General features: G+C 38.7%; 1 protein-coding gene across 10 annotated transcripts in view; it reads left to right on the forward strand.

Moving 5' to 3' along the window:
• RPS6KA2 (ribosomal protein S6 kinase A2) overlaps positions 1-20,158 on the forward strand; it is a 303,450-nt gene that overhangs the window by 122,470 nt on the left and 160,822 nt on the right. Inside the window, exon 1 of one of the 10 annotated variants that reach the window (XM_084513719.1) lies at positions 7,827-8,348. The exons of the other annotated variants lie outside the window; for them this stretch is intronic. Within the exon in view, the coding sequence (XP_084369845.1) occupies positions 8,250-8,348 (99 nt within the window). The 5' untranslated portion in view covers positions 7,827-8,249. Of the gene's footprint in view, positions 1-7,826; positions 8,349-20,158 lie in introns of those variants that run through there. 10 annotated transcript variants of the gene reach the window in all.

The following is a 20,158-nucleotide window of genomic DNA, read 5'->3' on the forward strand; positions in this document are numbered from 1 at the left end:
AAAGGATATAATAAATTCACTGAGAGGTGTCCAAGGCTTTAGGTGACTTTTCTTTGTCCATTCGGTTTTAATTAGATTAATCAGACATTTGAATTTTTCATATTCTGTAAATGCTCTTTGCAACAGATTTCACACACTTGTTAGAAGAGTAGGAAGACATACACAAGATGTTGAAATTTCTCCCAGATTGTTGAAGCATCAATTAAGAAGACTCATCTCCAATGTGGGCAGGAACATTTATGCAAAAAGAGCATGTACTTCCTGCTACGTGGTGGCTTAGATGAAAGCTGTGGCACTACAGTTTAGAGATGGAGACACTTTATGTAGCAGAATTCAGGTAAGGCTACAGGAAGAGGTCATAGAACATACTGAACATATCTAAATTAAACCAACCTTCAACCTTGTAACAGCAACTAGTCCTAACCCAGGGGATGTTTATATAGCTTACCTTTCTTGTCTTCACGTAAGATGCTTTCACTGACCTGCTGCACCTGTCTCTGGACCCACATAGTCCTTGTGCTAAGGGTATGTCCTGTCATCTGTCCTTGTGTGATTAGAGCACTGTTGGATGGAGGCTACTTTATCCCAAGTGAGCTGTCTGTACATATGTGGCTACAATTGTTCACTACTTTGAAGTTATACATGTACATCCAGGGCATGTGGATGATTTCAAAGTAGCTCTAAAAATTCAGTTTTTATTTCTTCATGAGATTACTTCAGATCTTAGAGTAGATGCTAACATAATCATTTTTGCTAGTTCTGTTCCCATGTCCTTTTCTGTTTTGTTGTTATGAAATCTTGATGTAAATTTTTTGTTAGCTTTACTGTGTAAAGTGGATGGAAGTCAAATTTAATACTGGCTTTAGTTGCTAGTTGTAAAATGGGACATTGTAATCCCATTGTAAAATGGGGTATTGTACTAGGTGAAATCAGTATGGGGTTTTGTAAATGTCAGATGGAATCTAACCAACATTTTCGAAGGTTGAAATGATTTTGCATATATTTTTGTTTTTCAATTTCACACTTCCTGTGTAACTGTATTAGAGAAAGAAAGAGGGGGTGTATCACAACACTTTTTTCTCTGCTCTGTTTCTTCAGTTTCTATTTCCAAAAAAAGAAAAAGGGGGAAGGGGGCAAGCTGTGAGCTGTGTCTGTAATCTAAGTACTGCTATTACAGAAATTTAAAGCATGCCTTCAAAATTAGTCCTATAAGAAATACACTTATCCTAACAAGAAGGAAGCTAATGCTCAAGATTTCAAGAGTAACTATTGATTTTTGATATATGAATCTAATTTCTGTGGTGTTTAACGTGGGGTAGGTGTTCACGCAACCTTGATACTGATTTTTGGCAGGAATTAGATGTGTCATATATTTTGAAAATATCCCATATATCATTTGCCCTGCTAGATATAATTTCTACCAAGGTAAATTTGCATGTGTCATCTATTTATTCTTTTTTTTTTTTTTTTTTTTTTTTGACATTACAGTTAATCTGGTTCTGTAAGCAAAACTAACATATATGTGCTAAGCCTAAATTGAAATTTTGACTATGAGCACATAATAGTGATCATTGTGTTTACTCTGAAACAGGTCTTGTGAAGTGGCAGAGCATTCCAGTTCCATTTTATAGAAGGAGATCTGAAACAAAGATGTGGGTAAATGTCAGTGCATGTACGTGCATTTAAGGACCTGAATTTACACACCCATTTGTCAAAATCAGGAAACGGGCAAGAGTGCAGTCTGGCTTCTTTCTGGTTAAAAATCTGTGTTTTTCTTCACTAAGGACATGATATACCAGTAAGAAAGAATAATAAGAAAAAAACAGTGTAATCAATGCCCCTGTTCTCATAGGGAATCAGGATGTGGCTGGGTTTTGCGCATGGACTTCAACTAGGCATAGAGAGATCAACGTTCTTTTTCAGGTTATACAAAACAGTCTCAGATATGAAGGGTATTAATTCAGGTCAGTGAGCTCAACTATATATGATGCTTTATAGCTACCTCATTTGCTTTACTACCTCAGTGAGTATTTCTGTTATTTAATAGAAGGGAAGAGTTCTTCCTACAGCTGATACTTTCCTGAGTGAAATTTCCTAAGCCCAATTCTGCACTTCTATGTCAGGATTTCAAGAGCAAGCTATGGTCTGGCTTCTCTGTTTAGTGCAGTTTAGTCCATTTAGTCTTTTGATGATTAATAAAAGTAAAAATGGGGTGTGGTAAATCTTCTGTGCACTTTCTCCTGTTAGGTGTATATTTTTCAGAACCTAAATTTGCCTACTAGTAGATTTTGAATGAGTGTATTCCTTTTTAGTATTGTTCACGGCTAGTCTGAATAAATAGTAAACATATGCTGCACATAATGAAATTCTGCTATCCAATTTTGTATTGTACAACGTTCAGGCAAAGTGAATATTCATAAATATTCATGTGATACAATTGTTCATATGAAGTAGCATCTTTCTATCTATGAAACTTCTAATCCATTATAGGAGTATGATTTTCTGCATATTAGCCAAAGCAGAATTGTATCTTTAGCAATCTCCTTCAACTGCATTGGAGTAGAAGCTTATATTATATAAATGAGATTGTTGAATTCTTTGTCTTGTACTTTTGTCTAAGGCCAAGCAACACTTGTATCATCCAAGAAAGTAAAAGTCCGTAAAAGTCCTCAATAAAAAGAAAATTGAATCTGATACTATTCCAAGCCTGTTTTCAAGGCAGACTGCTAGATGACTTGATCTCTATCCTAGAAACAGACCACAGTAAACTGACATGTATGTGGCCAGTGATGTTGTTGCATGATAGTGTGAGTCTATAAGTAGTAAAACACATATGGGAGCAGTCAATACAGCACTTGTGACGCTTGCCAATATGATACTCAAGCACTAACACAAGATGCTTTTGTGAGAGTTAAAACATCTGTCATCTGCTGAATACTCAATCAAATCTTGTAATCTTGTCCTTGAGCTATTATTTCTGCAGCAGTCCCAGTTCTCTGTGCACAAATAAGAACAGGCCATATGTCTTTATAGTGCTCCCCATCTGATATCTCCAGAAGCAGAACTACTCTATCATCATGTGACTATTAAGTGTTTAGAAGGAGCTGAAGAAGTAGATGTTTAGGCAACTTCAGTAAGGAGATTTCTTGTGCACCAGCATGATATGTGCAGAGACACTTTACCCTCTCAGTACCATTAAGTATATTTTTTCTGATCTCATCTGCTGAAGTGGAGTCTACTAGAAAGAAAAGTATGGAAGATTTTCCATCTAAGCTACTTGCATTCCTATGAAATATTGGTTTCAAATTTACCTAGAAATTATCTTGATACTTAGTTTCAAGAACATTCAAATCTGTTGAATTGAACCTACTTATAGGAATACCAGCATATTGAGCAAAAGTGATCTTTTCGAAGGAAGCCATTCTCTCCTACAATTGCTACAGTTGTATTTACACCGATAACCTGTTATATAATTGCCAGTGTTGGATAATGCTTTTAGCAATTAAGGAATTAAAAGTATGCATATATAAACAGTCCCCTGTCTTTGCCTAATCTCTTGAGGCCTTATTATTACGGGTACAAGATTAAGCAGATACTGTAGGTCTGCTGTGTTGCTCCAAGGAGTGGAGAAGATGGCAGGCAAGCAGTCTGCATTCCCAACTGCTTCCCAACTTGCCCATTCGTTGGACACAGATGAGATGTATGACTTTGCTTTCTTCTTTCTTCTGAGCAGTAATTTTAATTTGCAAAATGGCTGAAGGGACCTGGAAACCTTTACCTCTACTGGAAACTTCTCTTACATCCCCATTCAGCCACTCTTGCTGATCACTTGCTTATCATTGATGGTGAGAAGCGTGTCTGAGAATGCAAGCTGTTGCCTGTATTCCATAATGCTGGCTGGACAGTGTATCCTTTTTATGAGAGTACTCTAGTCCAGTCAGCAAGATGCTAAACTGGACAAGGTATATAACTAGATATAGCAGCTGGAAAGGCTGGGATCCAGATTGGAATGCTGATATAATGGGATCAGGTGTTTCTTGCCCATTATTTTTCTTTCTTTTTAAAAGAAACATCATAAGAAAAATAACTACCTCAATTGCTCACTGAGGAAAGAAAAAAAAAAAAAAAAAAAAAAGCCATATGGAAAGTTGCCCAGCATTCAAAATCAGGCAATAGCAATAACTGAGAGTCATGTACCATTTAATCACCTTGAGGGGAGGTATTATTCCTTGTTCTGCTCGTTGGTGTCTCTTGGAAACATCTGCTCTTGATCCTGATCCTCTTTAATAAGAGCATAAACAGTACTGTGTAATTCACCTTTTCTGTAGCATTGTCTCTTGTGGCCTCTATCACAGTACTCTGTTTTTCCCTTTCTCTGCATGCTGTTTTCTGCTAATGTTATTTGGTCTGTCTATAGTGTCTGTGCCTCTGATGCTTTCATGCTTTTCTGTTTTCCTCATGAACTTATTGAGGAAGGATAGCTGATATTGATGGCATACACAGGGAAGATACTATCAATTTATGTATTTTTACTTTTACAGCGGTCCTTTAATTTGCTCAAGTAGCAATATCATTTTGGTTTTGCTTATGAACTGCTGATTCACATAAAAATTAGAAAGTCCATTTTGGTCGTAGGTCTGACATGCTGTATGATATTGTAGTATAGAATTTCTTTAAGAAATTTCATAGTCAAGGCCATGGTTTGTGGTAGATGTCTTTGATTTGTGCCTTATTTCATGGAAAAAAAAAGTCAAGTTACTTTTTTTTTCTTTAGAAATTGGTGATTCCTGTGGCATTGGCAGCTGGCATCCTTCTTGCTTTGGTTCTGTGCAGGTTGCTTTGTTGCCCTGTGTGAATTTCCTCACACTGCGTCCTTCAATTTTTTACCACTGTTGTTATGGTCCATCTGCAAACAAAAGGAGAGGTCCTTCAGCTTTCATTGGATATTATTGGGAATTTTCTTTTTAACTTTTAGAATTTTGAACCTGGGCTGTCTGATATCAAATTTCAAGTGGTTTCTGTTGGAGAGTTTGTTTCAAATACTGGATTTGGTTTTCTTTTGTTTGCTTGTTTTTTTAAGCCCTTTTCCAATTGAAATAAACTTTATTTTGCTATTAACTTCACTGGGAACAGCCATGATCTTTTTCTTTATTTTGTGCTGCAACAAATATTATTACAGTTTAAAAAAGTATAATTCAGAATACAGAGTATCAATACTTGATATCAATGCATTATATGCCCCATCCACCAGTTTTGTTGTTTATTTTTTATCTTGGAAACATTCAGTGGATTTATTTTTCCAGCAGTTCCTTAGCAGTTAAAATTACTCAGAGGGGAGCTGTTAATACTTTATAGCCATGAATTTCTAAGTGCAATGATTTATTTTTTTTTTTTTCAAGTTGCAAGCTGATCTGACAGTTATAAGTTTATAAATATAATGATGAATGTTCCAGTGTCATCTAATTTGGTTTTTGGCTTGCACCTTAAAAGAAAAAAATAAAAAATTAAAAAAAAAAAATAAAAAAAATCATTGGAAAAATTGGATGTTGTTTCAGTAGCTGAAAGTTTGAGATAATTTTTTACACCTCCTCGTATTTGTTGTTCTGAAGTAAAGCTAAGTTCCGTGTCCCAGAAGCTTACTGTGTGAATGCAACTACAGTAGAATTTACTTTTCAGATATTAGTCCCTGTGCTTAGTTTTCAATGCTCATGCCTTTTGTTTGATTTCTGTACTTGTACTCTTTCTTCTGTAAATTTTTGTAACTTTGTTGCTTGTGGTGTTTACAGTTGGAAGATGCTTTCAGCAGTACCTCTATTGTTCTGCTGCCCCATAGGTGAAGAGCAGTGTCCTGGCACTGGTGGTTATTTATCCTTCTGTATTTAATCCCTAATCACCTGTTGGGAGGAGAGTAAGAAAACAAGCAGATCATGCCTATTTCCATGCCTGCATCTTAGCAGGGATGTAAGAGGAGACTTGCCTCCTAGCCTGGAGATGCTGTTAACATTGCAGTATAACCTGTAGCATCAAAGGTCAGCTTATACTCTAATGTTCACATTACACTGCTAATCCATTGTAACTGATTGTGTGTGTGTGAACAAAAAGAACAAAATTCTGAACATAATAAATGTAATTGATAAGTAATAAGTTGTAGCATGCATAATGTTGGATGCTTATTGCAGAACATGTATGTTTAATGGTAACCACATGTCCTTGCATGTTAAAGTACTGCTTGCCTAATGGAAAGTGAAGGCTGTGATAAATCTGCTAGCATAAGTAGCAGCAGCCTCTCATATACTGCTTTTACTTACATAGGGCAGGATAATACCTTGTGTACTCAGAGCAGGGAAATGATCATCTCTGCACGATTTCAGTGTCCAGGTGGGACTTCGTTGTATACCTGAAGAGAAGGTTTCAGGGATCTATCCTGATTAGTTTGATTACTATTTAAAGCTGAAGTGGTTTACAACCATGAGAACATGTGTGGCCCTGAAAAGCCTTTGTCAGCAGGAAAGCAAGGCTAAGGTTGCCCCTTTTGCAGGCAGAGGGCAGGGTGCAGAAAGAAGCACTAGCAGTGCTACAGCAAGGAATAGCCGAGGAATCAATCGGGGCAAGGTTGGGGTGAGGCAAGTGCCTCAGGCCCTCACTCTGGTCAGGCTACTACTGGTGAGATCAGGTCACCACATTGCTTTTTACCTCTTTATTGCTTGTGAAAATGGTTTTGGTGTATCTGTAAATAGCTGGGTTTCTGCTGGGCTGTTGCCTTCACTCCAGGGTCTTTAGCCAGAAGCCAACACAGCTGTAGTGGTAAAAGAGTATGTAGTGCCAAAATACTCCTTTACTTTTTAAAAATTTATTGCTTTTCTGGGTACAAAGACTATGGCGAGCTTTAAACAAATGAGAGGGACAGAAAACCTGCAAACAAAGCAGGTAGCGACAGGCATGACCAGTCAACGTGGTTCATGGCAGAGCCCAGATGTGCAATTAAAGCAAAATTTGACTCCCTCTGTGTAGAGCAGATCGATTGGAGAGGTATTGTCATTTAACTTCCGAGAGTTTTCTCAGGCTGTAGTGGTGTCAGCTCTCTTTGGGATTATTTATCTGAGTCATTAATAAGTCATCAGAGACATTCACTTTCCATATGAGGATATGGGAGAAAGGCATGTCTGGATGCTCCTTGCTAGTCAGAAAGGAAAGGCTGCCAAGGACAAGGAGCCCGAGCTGTGTACAGCAGGCAGAGAAAGCTCTTCAGTCTCTGGATCACATTCAGATTCATTAGTTCTTGAAGAAAAGCTGAAAAATGTGTTTATGCTGGGGGGAGGTGGGGGCAGCTGTAAATATGCATGCTTCCAGTATAGCGAGCAGCTCAAACTGCAGCCTGTAAATAGATGTACATATTTAACCTCTGAGAAGGGCTGTAGCTCCCTGCTGTAGTACAATAAGAATAGTAATACTTCCTATTTAGAGTGTGCTTTCTATTTTCAGAGCTGTGCCAGCGTTAGGTATTTTAATGTGGAGCTGGTGGGTAAGCTATGAATAGGATTTTAAGCTTTTTGATTTAAGGGTGTGGGAAGCGTTACTGTGCACAGTCCCCAGGATGAGAGGAGGTCCAGACCCTCCTGTTCTGACAGTGGGTTCATGGCGTCCTTCAGCCTTCTCTCAGGAGAGGCTCTGGTGCAGGAGCTCGCCTCTTCTCAGATCTGACCACCGTAGCCCTCAGTAATTATAGCAGTAGCGAAATTCCGGGCTAAAAACAGAAGTGCAGCATGTGCCTATTCCCCATGTGATTCAGAAACCAGGAAATCGAAAAAGCCTGGCTGAGAGAGGAGGGCAGTACAAAGCCACAGATGCATCTAATATTTATCTCAAACCTGCTACGCCTGGGACTGGGGAGCTGTCATCTGCCAGAGCTGATTATGCATGCAGCAGCAGCAGAGCCTGATTGGGTGTAGTAGGACCTAAGGCGAGGGGGAGAGGGAGTGGGGAGAGAGTTAGGCTTGCAGCACTGAAATGTAAACAGTGGGAAGGCAGACGGACGGAGTGAAACGCCTTTTGGCAGCAAGCAGCGCACTGCACGCACTCAGGGCAGCACACCTCTCGCCCATCTAGCCAAGCCCGGCTGGATGAAGAGAAGCGGAGGCTCCAGAGGATCTCCTCCTGCCTGTGGATATAAATAGGAGGCAATTGGGATGTGCTAGCTTCCTCCGGCACTGCAGCTCCTCCGTGCTCCGCACCGGAGCTCGGACGGGGCAATGGAAATGAACATGAAGAAGTTCACGGTGCGGCGGTTCTTCTCTGTCTATCTCCGCAAGAAGTCTCGGTCGAAGAGCTCGAGCCTAAGTAGATTTGAGGTAAAATCCGTGGTAACTTTGTTATACGTAGCAAATACCATTACTTGCTGCTAGCAGAGATTCGTACAAGAGAACGTCTGCCTTTGCTGACACAGTAAATAGTTAAAGGTGGTCTTTCCCTGGAGGTGCTGCTGCTCGCACCTGATGTTCTTTGTTTCAGTGTAATTCAGGGCTTTTCCTTGGTAGCGTTCAATACATTGCATAATATATATAGTGTGTTGCTGAGGATCCTTTTATCAGCCTGGCACAGGGGGAGGAAGCTGGTTCAGGACATCATGAAGTTGTAGGAAATAATTACATATTCACTTAAATTAGCACAAATGGCAGCATGACTTGTAATAGCCTTATATTTCAGTCTTCCTCCCCTGCAAGCATATGATTCTTAGTGCTAGATTTTCAAATAATTGGTCAATTTGCTAGTGCCTTGCATATATATTGTATGCAAGACAGATTTTCTTGCTTGTTTTTCTATAGATTCTCATGCTACACAGATTTTTACACATCTCTTCCCTGCATCCTGTATTTTCTTTTTATTTTATTCTAAGGAGAAGTTGTTCTTCAGGAGCTGGGGAGCAATGCCAAATTAAACCTAAAACAGTTCAGCAGTATCAGGAGATTAAAAGCAGTTCAAGTTGGAGGTATTGGCGGATAGGAATGTGTGAATGGGGTAGAAGCAGGATTTCTGCCTCTCTTCCTTGAACCATTGTTCTTCAGCCCTATATTTGGAGCTGTGAATAGTCGGCAGGAAGTGAGATCAATTGAATAAATGTCAGTTTTATTTATGTTGTTCATTTTATCATTGCAGATGATCTGCAACCTCTGCATTAAAATAAAGGTAGATGGGGCCCGATTCTCCTCTGTCTCACATTTGTTTTATGCTGGTGTACTTCAGCTGACCTCCGAGGAGTTACTCTGATTTGCACCAGTATTCCCAAGAGGAGGATTAGTTTCATACTGTGTGAATACGTTTTAAAATCTTATTCCCTTGGTGTCCTATTTAAAGTACTAGGTAATTGTTTGGACATAAAGTTCTTCATGTGTCATTGCTTAAATGGGACATGCAGAAAAGCAGAGTTTGGGGCTGGTGTTTTTTTTTTTCTTAACTCTTTAAAATCAGTTTCCTTAAAAACGATCCTGTAAGGTACCTAAATTTGTTTCACTCACTGAGTTATAAATTTAAAGCTAGTAAGTTAAAGTTGACATCAGTTGTTAGCGCTCCCTTGCTCCACCAACCCTAACCCTCCAGGATTGAGGGGGATATGCTGTGAACCCCAAATTGCAAAGGCTAAGCCGAAATAGATGTTCTTGTAACGCACTATAAATTCACCAGGCTCATGCTCCATCAGAGCCAACAGAAAATAGATCTGGAGTCGCTGAGTTGCATGAAGGAGTTCTCCTGAGACAGACAAGTGTCTTCACGGGCTGTCAGTTTCAGGGTGCCACGTTAAGGGGAGATGATTTTGAGACAGCAGAGCCCTACCAGACCTCATAACTAGTAATTCGATGATGCTGTAGTTTGGGAGAAACAGATTTCACCACAATAATTATTTAACTTACTGAATAATATAGTGCTGATAACCAACGCAACTCAGAAATGGTAACTGGCCAGACCTTTACTTCATTTGAGGGGGGGAACAGGGAGGGGTTAGCATCATTTTGATCACCAATATTATATTAGATACACTGGACATCTACATTCAATATCTGATATAGTTTTTCCTTACATGAGATCAAGAGTTGTCTTATAAAGTAATTTTAAATATATTTAAAAATAATTTGCTTCAAGAAGCATCCTGGTACGTATCCTGTTGCACATGTAAGTTCAGAGCATCCACTTCTCTTTTCTCTCCATTGGCTTGGCAGTAATAGCCAACTTTATGCAAAGTGACTCAGTATTATAATGCAACAGGGAATAGGGGTTGTTCCAACCAGGAAGAAAAAATGATTCATGAAATCTGTTCTGCTATTTAAGTGTGAAAATCATCAGAGATGTTCCTGCTTAGAGGGGAAAAACCAAACATGAACATCAAGCCCCCTCTGTGATTTCCATCTCTGAGTACTTTTGTGTATAAATTCGTAATTGCAGGCTAATGAGAGTTTGTCAGCCAAATAGAAAGTGCAAAGAAGCCTGGTGGTAGTTAGATTTCTAGAAGTCAGGATATTCTTCATCCTAATAGGTAGATATTTTTAAAGAGGCGGTAAAAAGGCACAGGTTATTACATCATGGAATGAGTAAAAGTAAAATAAAGGGAAGAAATTTGGAGAAAACATGTGGCATTGCTTTGCTTAGTGTGCCTTAGCTAATATACCTGGCAGAAATTATGTGTTGCTAGATGTCATTTGAAATTTGGAAGAGGAATGCTGTTTCTAAGTTGTGTGGGATTTTTGTTATGCTGTTCTTTTTGGGGGTCATGAAGAGGGGTGAAGCGTCTATAAAGACAGATGCTTCTGGATTCAAGCGTTTGAAATCTTTAAAATACCACTACTGGAGTAGGTTCAAAATAATAGAATATTAGTTGTTAATGCTGTAGGATTGATTACTTTTTCTTCTGTGGTATTCTGCTATGCTTTAAATCCAGTTGCAATGAGCTTCATAACTTACAGAGCAGGGATACAGAAGCAGAAATGACTTAGCAAATCACAGCTTGTAACTTGACCTTTACTTAATCATTTCATATGCCAATATCATTGCTCCATCTGAGACAACAAGATCATTGCCTCATGTAGATAGGTTTTCCACTTAGTCCTGCTAAAGGAGGCAGAGCACACTCTGGTGAATAAGATATCGCTGGGCTTTTATTTTATCTTGCCTAAAACGTGTGCCATTTTTATTGTTCTGGGAAAACTTGGCTGAAATTTGAACTGATTTGGCCACACTTTGGGTTTTCAGTTTGTTATTTTTCAGTATGGCCTGTGTTGCCTTTCATTTATAAGGTATCTAGTGATGTAATTTTATTAAACATGCAGAGCCAAGTTCTGCCCTTCTGCGTGCACACAGAGTTCTTATTGAAGTCAGCTGAAAATCCGACGAAGTCAATGGGAACTGCATGTGTGCATCCGAGAGACGGGCTTTGTTTATGGTTCTTGCTGAGTGTTGATGAACATAAATGTGAAACCATTAGGAGAATGTATGCACAGTGTGGCTCTGTTAAAGACTTTGAGCCCCTGTGGAATGCATCTTATAGCAGTGAGCAATATCCTTGATTTATAAATCAAAAGTTAACTATGCCATTCGAATAAGCTAGGAAAGACTTAAGCATGCAAAGAATTTGATTGTATTTATTCCAGTGACGCAAAAGCCTTTTTAAAATAAAATGACCAATTAAAACACTGACATTGATGCTTTTTGGAGATTTTTCTTGACTTTTCCACTCCTAGTGCATTTTTAAATCTTTATACTTATTCTTTAATGGTTTTAATTCTTGTTTTGTTTTACTGGTAATGGTGAATCCAAATTCTGTTTCGTCGATAAATGGGGCCTACCAAACTTTTTCCAAATCAGCTTCCAAATTAAATTTGAGTTAGCCTCTCTCAACACAGCCAGCTGTGAGAGGCTAGACCTCCTGTGGGGGTGACAAGAGTGTGGTCCTCCTTGGCTTCCAATGCTGTTGTGTAGGAAATTGAAATAAGACTATCAAGTCTGGTAAGGAATAGTGCAGAAGGACAGGCCCTAGCTTTATGATACTCTGTTCATAGAGCTTTTGAGTTTTAATCTTCACTTTGTATTCTGATTTCCTAATGGTTTAAATTACAGCAGCCTTATGAAAGAGGCTGGGAAATGCTGAGCTAGCCGTCTCCTTTTGCACAGTGGGCTGGATCAATGCTTCACTTGCAAATGTGTGTGAACTCTTCTGCACTTGTCCAGCAATACTGTTCTTTATCAGTAGTGAGTCCTTTATTCTGACTTCTCTCTTATTTTTATAGATAATCATCTTGTGGAGGAATATATTTTCAGTCAAATGTTAGACAGAAAGAGGCAAGATAAAGAAGAGGGATGAAGATTAGCAGTCCAAGATCAGTTCTGCAAGGTGCAAGTCCTGAGGCAGCTTTAGTATTATTTTTTTTTTCCCCCTTGGTAATTAAAATTTTTGTGATGTGTGTCCTTGTTATAGCAGAAGTTACCAATGCTATTGTAGTCTGACTTCCCCCAGCTGCAGGCAAGACTTTTATGAGGAAATGCTGCAGTTCTTGTAATCTTGCATTGCCTGGTTGTGGGGAAGTGAAGCAAGGCAGGGGAAGGAGAGCAGGAGGAGCATGTAGTCCATCAAACAGGTCACTTGAGGAGCCAGGAAATCTAACTTCCAGATTCATTTTTTTAAGTTGCTGTGTCATTACATGTGGTTCAGAGCTCTGTGTCCAACATTCCCTGTTTTTAAGATGGAAACTATGTGATTGTTCAAGTTATTTGACAGAAGTCTACCTATTTATATTGTTATGGCATTAAGAGAGCTTACTCACATACTTACATATTTGTAATGAAGAAATTGCTCCAAAAATCTCCAAATACTTCTGACTTCATTCCAAATAAACAGTATCTTGTGCATCAGGCTTGCTATGTGCTGCTTCCCCCAAGCCTCAAATTAACTGTGCTGAGCTAGAGAAAATGGAAATTAAGCAGGCAGATGTAGGGATAACTTGTCCACAGAAAGAAAATAAAAAAAAATAAAAAATAAAAAAATGGGACTTGGACAGATCTAAAAAACTTTGATCTGGACTCTCCCTCCTCCTTAGGCAATAATAGCTATATCTCAACTATTCCACCAAACATGTTTGTCTGGTCCCTTTTTAAACACTTCCCATGCTAAATGCCCCACAGCCTTCCTAGGAGGTTTATTTTACAATGCTATCCTTAGTCTGAGAGCTTTTCTAATGTCTAATGCAATTTTTTCTTATAGCAATTTAAGCCTGTGTCATCTTGTCCTACTCATTGTAACCGCAAAACAGATTGTGTCCTTTTCTTTGAAGCAGAATTTTTGTGTGTTTACAAGATTTCCGGGTCCACTTTCTCGGTCTTTGCAGTAGAGTGAGAAAAATGTTTTTCCTCCTTCCTGAAAGCTAGGGACTTTCAAGATCATGACCCTGTGTGAGTCTGACCCTCCCCTGTAACAGAAGATAACTTTGTTTGGTTGCGGGATGGGTCTGATCAGCTGAGAGGATGTACGCGTGCATGCCTTATGCCACTGGTGATGACACAGTGGTATGGTGAGCACATGTTGGGTCCTGGCCATGAGCAAATGATGAAACAAATGACAAGGAAAGGCCAGCGCCTCTTCACTGCATCTGTGTGTGGCAGGTAATGCTGCGGTTCCCAGAGCCTGGAGTTACTTGTGTGTGGGTGTTCAGGAGGATGAGAGCTGGACCTGGTGAACCGGGTGGATGCACACCCCGCCTAGCAGTAATTGGAACTAACTTGGTTTCATGCAAGTGGAAAATATATAGTTTTATTCTAGGTTTTAGCTCTTAATGTTACGTGCTGTCTGACCCTGTGGTACAAGAAGTCTGCTTCGGGGGGTCTGAGCTCTCCTGCATTTATTTTTATTATCAGTAGCATTTGAAATAACCTTTTTCCTGCTAGTGTCAGGAAAGGATTAGTTTTGTGCATTTGTTTTGCATTTGTGTCCTTGCAGGCAACTGGAAATATTTCTCAAGTAAAACAGAAATCTGAACAAAAGAACTTACCAGTTACTGAAGTAGAAATACTTGTAACCTAAATATTTGCTAGTCCCTGTTGTTCACTTAACAAGACTTATGGTCTCACTTCTGCAACGATTCTGTAGAAGTATGCCCTGTTAAGAAAGATTCACAGTACTGCGGGGAAGCAGCAGCTAGTTCTGCACTCAGGGGTGTGTGTGTCTGTGATACCATCAGCTCTCACCAGCTATGTTTTTGCTTCCTGAAGAACAAAGTCTCAGGAAATGGAAAAGGATGACTGGACCACCGAATCTATCTTCTAGCTTCCTGACTGAGGATGTATAAGGAGGCCAGCAATGCATCTATTCAAGGACTTTGCAGTCAGCTACCACTCGTGCACAGGGAAATACCTTGTTCACAGATAGTGTGGGGTGTAGGTTCCCTCAGTGGGTGCATGCATGAGCATGAGGCGGCCACAGGATGGCTTTGGAAGACTGAAGGGAGCAGCCATCCTTTAGCTGTGAAATTGCTCTTGCTGCTTTGAAATGTGCTGCTCCTGATGGTGTGTCAACGCTTGTAATCCTTGAGTCAGTCTTTACAATTGCTTTGTGGAGCTATTACACGTTTCAGAGTTTGGACTGTCTCAGCACGTGTAGCACTACAGTTTATCTAGCCTAAGAAAGCATTGCCATCTACAATTGGAATGAGAGCATTTAACTGCCCTGAGTTAGTTCCTTCCTTTGTTGCTGTGTTACTGGGGTTTGTTAGTCTGGCACTCAGTCAGCAGTACAAGGTGATGCAGGTTAGTGGAACAGCCTGTATCCAACTTGCCTAAACTGCCTAGAAATACTGCCAGCATCAGAATTTTGGCAGAGCCTCAAGCTGTCCTCTAGCTGAGTGCTAGGAGTCCAATGATACTGGAAGCTCAAAGAATTGAATGTGCAGAAGGCAGGCATTTCCAATAAGAGTAATAATTAGTTAAACAACAGATATCCTATGAAATAAGCTCATATGAACTCCAGGTGTAATTAAAGCACGTTGTGCCTCATTACCACAGGGCCAAATTTGGATGTGTGCATGAATAGCCCAGGGCAGTAAATGGTTCTCTTCCAACATCATTATGAATAAGCTGAAGGTCACATGAAGGGAAGGGGAACAAGTGTGATTTTATCTATTACATTGTCCTGTACCTCTTGTCACACAATGGAGACTGCACAGGTCTGCTTGCTCTCAGGAGTACCAACCTTCAGGCAAGTTTGCAGTACCCTCTTGTGGCATGTGCAACCTGAAGGTTGGCCCGGTGCTACAGCATGGGACAGCCCTAAGAATATCTGGGTGCCGGGAGATCAGTCTGCTGGAGCCTGTTACAGTGTGAGTATAAAGTGGTGGGGAGCTGGGAGCAATGGTAGGCAAGAAAAGAGCTTTTTTTTTTTTTTTTTTTTTTTTTTTTTGACATTCAGGTAACTGTGTAGAATAAGTTTTATGCACATATCATATATATTCAGAGCCTGGAATTTTATGTTGTGTTTTTTTTTTTTTTTTTTTTTTTTTTTTTTAATATACATACATCCTGTAGAACTCAAGGATAAACTGGTATGATTAGATATTTTTAAGTCTGTATGGAAAATCAGTTTAAAATCTACAGGATTTAGTAGCGGCTTCAGTTTCTGCTACAAGCAATGAAATAACATGTAGAGCATAATAAAAAACTAAATTTCTGTTCCAAAGAAATATTAGAGGTTGGTCTTAAAAGCTGTGAAAAAGACTTATTATGTGTTGAACTTGTGAGTCTTTTCTATCATTGTTAACATGACAGAGCCTTAGACATCTCCATATACAAATTGGTGCAAAGATGTTTTCCAGACACAAAGCTTTATCCTATCCCTATTTTTTTTTCCTTCTTTTTCATTATTGATATGTAAAAGCAGCAATAATCTGTATTTCCTTTTGAGAGAGGAGGAATCCATCAGTTCCTTCAGCTACCAGTATGGCACAGGCTTCTGTGTGCCATGCACGGTGAATGAGCTAGGTGGTGGTGAGAACTGTGTATTACAGAATGTGCTCCCGAGTTGAGCTCTTCTGGGGTGGTAACACTGGAGAAATAGAATGTGTTCTTGGCATTTGTCAGCCCAGCCACCCCAGAGCTGGTATTTCAGTCCAACATTTGGATAGAGAATAACTCATTTGTCTGTTTCCTAAGAGGCCCAACATGCTATATAATTTATAGGCAAACTGGCAAGAACTGATAGATATGAAAGAAAACCCCCATAATACATTCATGGCTATATAAGTAATTTTCCTGACAAATAAGTAAAACGCTTGGGTGAGTGTTTGTGTTTTTTGGGTTCAGAGTTTATTTATTTATTTATTTATTTATTTTATTTAGTGGAAATTTCTGTTGTTTTGCTAGTGAGTAACAAAGAAAATCCTGCAGCAGTTCAATGTTGTCTTCTCCATTTCTGCTGAGAGCAACTCATGGACAGGCTCTGTGACCCTGGCAGATATGTTTGCCTTTAACTTCTGCATCAGCACATCTACACACCCGCCTTTCCTGTATGAGACAATCTTAGTCTGTGACTAGAAAATGCCTGGGACAGCAAGTGAATGTTGTAATTGCGTCCATTTTAAAGTCATCTGTCTAAATAGCTTAAATACTGCTGGATATGCTAGTCTGCACAGTATCTATTTTTTCCTGTATGATTATGCATTGCAGTTCTAACTAAACTGTTATCTGAAAGCAAGGCTTTATATTGGATTATTTCCATGACACGGTTAAAGATCTTTCATATCACTGAATTTGAATTTTTGATTACTAAATGTGCACAGATGTTATATAGTACATACTTCAGATGTTTTTTTAATAACATTTCACTATGTTAAAAAGACCTGAAGCTTTTTCCGGCAAGTAAAACCACTGTTCTTTCTTCTGAAATGAACTCCTTTAACATTTCATTAAATCAGTGTTATCAAGATATCCAATCCAAGACGTTTTCAAATTGTGCGTGATTTTCAGGTAGTGGCAATACAAAAGAATATGAAAATCTTGGCATTTTCTAGCTGATTTCAAACAGTTTGCAGAGCCTTAATTTGAAAGATTATACGCCTCTCTGAAGATGTGTCTGCCCTTGTTTTCCAGACTCTCAAACTCTGGGGAGTTATCTTCTTTGAATGTGGTAACAAGTAAAATAGGCACAAAAGGAGGAAAAGAAAGTATGGTGGTTAATCTTAGCTCTAATTTCTGCATTTTTACAAATTTTCTTTATTTTTTTCCCCAAAGGTGGGACTCTGTATTTAGACAGTCAAAAAGTGGATGGGTGGGTGTTATGTGAATCTACACAGAAAACATGCTGTGTTGTGTGAAAGCAGGAAAGCCCCAGCAGAAACATGTATCAGATAATCCCTCTCAGTCTCTGCATTGATGCAAAGTTATCCGGGTTTATGATGCATGCCAGTTTAAAGTAATAAAACTGCTTCACAATTTAAAGCAAAAAAATATGCAGACTTACTAAAGCAGACATTTGGTCCAACTAAACTGGGGGGAGTGAGGAGAGACTTTTTCTCCTTTAAAAACTACAGAGGTGCAGTAGCCTTAGTTTGGTGCCTAACTCAAGCCTTCCTTAGATCCTGAGTGTTATGATGAGCATTTTGGGAATATTTGCTCAAGGCTGGGAAAAAAAAAAAAAAAAAAAAAGGACAGTTGTACAATATTATATATAAATTGCCAGTGTTACCAGAGCTGTAGAAGCCATTTTCCCATGAGGATTAACTTTTCCTAGTGATTTTTTTTTTGCATTTTCCGAATGGAAGAATCCTTACAAAACATGTACATCAAATGGTACGTGCATTTGTTCACACTTCTGTGAAAAACTTAATATCACTTCATAATACATTGAGCAGCAATGCTGGTAAGGATGATGAGCAGCAGAGTTTACTACACCTGTACAGTAGATGTACAGTATTTCCTCACCTACTTCCCTCTGTTCCACCAGTGCAAATATGGCAGCATTCAGAGGTTCTCTTTGTCCTTCTCACAGCTGTTATTGCCATTGATGCTACTGCACCCTTGCACAACAGAGAAATTTTCTATATTTACTTTTCTCTGAAAGACCATGTGCTGAAAAACACATCTTATAGCCCAATAGGATGAAATGAATTTCTAAAAGCATTCTCAACAACAGGTGCTTTGTAATGTTGCTAACAAATTTCTTTTTTCCCAGATGGGAAATCCCAAAGAGGACCTTTGCAGGAATGCTATTAATTTATTAATTAACAACTAATTAAGGAAGTGACCTTACTGAGGACTGTCATTTCTATCAAAACATACACCACCTATAGTGATTATCAGCTGAAAGGTGTTCATTTTATCCTCATTGTCTTTTTGAAAATATTCTCTCCAAAATCCACGATAAAGTTTACATGGCAATTTAATTTGAAAACTGATACTGATATCTATTAAAGGATGGAAGTTTACTTAGAAAAATCATGTGCATTATGCCAACTACCTGTTCTCACCCTGCTTGGCTCACAAGTGTTTTCTCATTTTGTAATAGGCTTATAAAAGCCATAAAATTCATTTGAATTGTGCTTGTATTTAAAGAAATACTATAGCAGGCAGACATTTGTAATGTTACAGTAGTTGTTCTTGGGCATCTTTCTTTTTAGGGAAGTTTTTCCCTTGGGTTATAAGAAAGTTCTTAAATTTTGGATTTAATATTTCCATCTTTCTCATAATGTATGTTCAAATGAGTGGATTAAAAATGTAATCTTTCCTAATGCAGACAATCTGGGTCATTTCAAAAACAGCTTTTTGAAGAGACTTATTTATAGAAAATGGGTTGGATTTTTTCTTTCCCTCTTCAGCACTTGATTTTTATTGATTTTTTTTTTTTCTCTGTCTCTTCCGTGGACATCTATTCCTCCTGGTTGTTTTCTATATGCACAGCCATAGTGATTATAACCCATCCCCAGGAAACTGTGTACTTAGAAAAAAATTAACATACTGTGCACACCACAGCCAAGAGAAAGCTTGCCCTTTTCCCCTTGCTTTTTAAATTCTTTTGCTAGTGTGATGTTCATGGGACTGAGATAGAAATAAGAATACAGCTGTATTCATGGAGTACCACTGTAGTCTATAAGCACTCATTTATCTTTCTGGTGACCAGAGACCTGTCATTGCCTGGGACTTTACATCATCACTTCAAGGAGGCACATCAACTCCCCATTTTCCTGTTTCTGAGAAGAAGTCGAGTTGTTCTGCATTCCTGCGATATGGTTCTTTGCTTTTCCTTGAAGCTTTGCTTTCCTACCATAAATAAAGGTTGAGGATTGGAATATGCTGTGCACTGGGGTGTAGACTCCCATGGCTGGACCACACAAATGCAGAGCTCCATACACCATGCCCTTGATTCTGGGATCCTAGTATATACTGAAACTCTAATTTTGCCTTCTCAGATACTTCCTTTGTAAGGTAACAGCTCCATCTTATTCCTTCTCCCAGTCATTCATCTGACTCAGCTTTTATTTTATTTTATTTTATTTTATTTTATTTTATTTTATTTTATTTTATTTTATTTTATTTTATTTTATTTTATTTTATTTTATTTTATTTTATTTTATTTTATTTTATTTATGCTTTAGTGTCAGACAATGGGAATCCCATAATTTTGCAGTTCTTGCACTATCTCTGTTTTGAGACTTTCCACATTCAGTTTACTGAGGTGACTCAAGAGTCAACAGTAAAAACAAAGCTTTATGTTAGGAAGTGCTGATTCAGAGGAGACACTCAGCTTGGAGGCTGCATGATGGCCAGACAGCTCCAAAACAAATCCGTAATACAGTGCTTACTACATATCTCAGAAATGTCCCCCTGATACGTGTAGTCTTTACCTTTTTCTCTTCAGATGTCTCTATGTTCTGACTTTTATATAGTTCAAACATCTTGCAATTGTTTCCCTTTCAGATGGAGCAGAAGCAAAAGTTCCTAGTGAGCCCTGTTGCACCAGGGTTTCATACCTCTGACTCAACTCAGCTTCCAATTGAGCATGAACGTCTGTCTGAGATTTTAGGTCTATACAGAACCATTTTCACAGCACCATACTCTGTTTTTAAAGCACTGTTGCTATAGTGTCTTACAGTATTTTGGAAAAGAATGAAATAAAGCTATCCATGTTACCATTTTC

The sequence above is a fragment of the Aythya ferina genome (genome assembly GCF_964211825.1).
Source record: "Aythya ferina genome assembly, chromosome: 3".
Classification (NCBI taxonomy): Eukaryota; Metazoa; Chordata; class Aves; order Anseriformes; family Anatidae; genus Aythya; species Aythya ferina.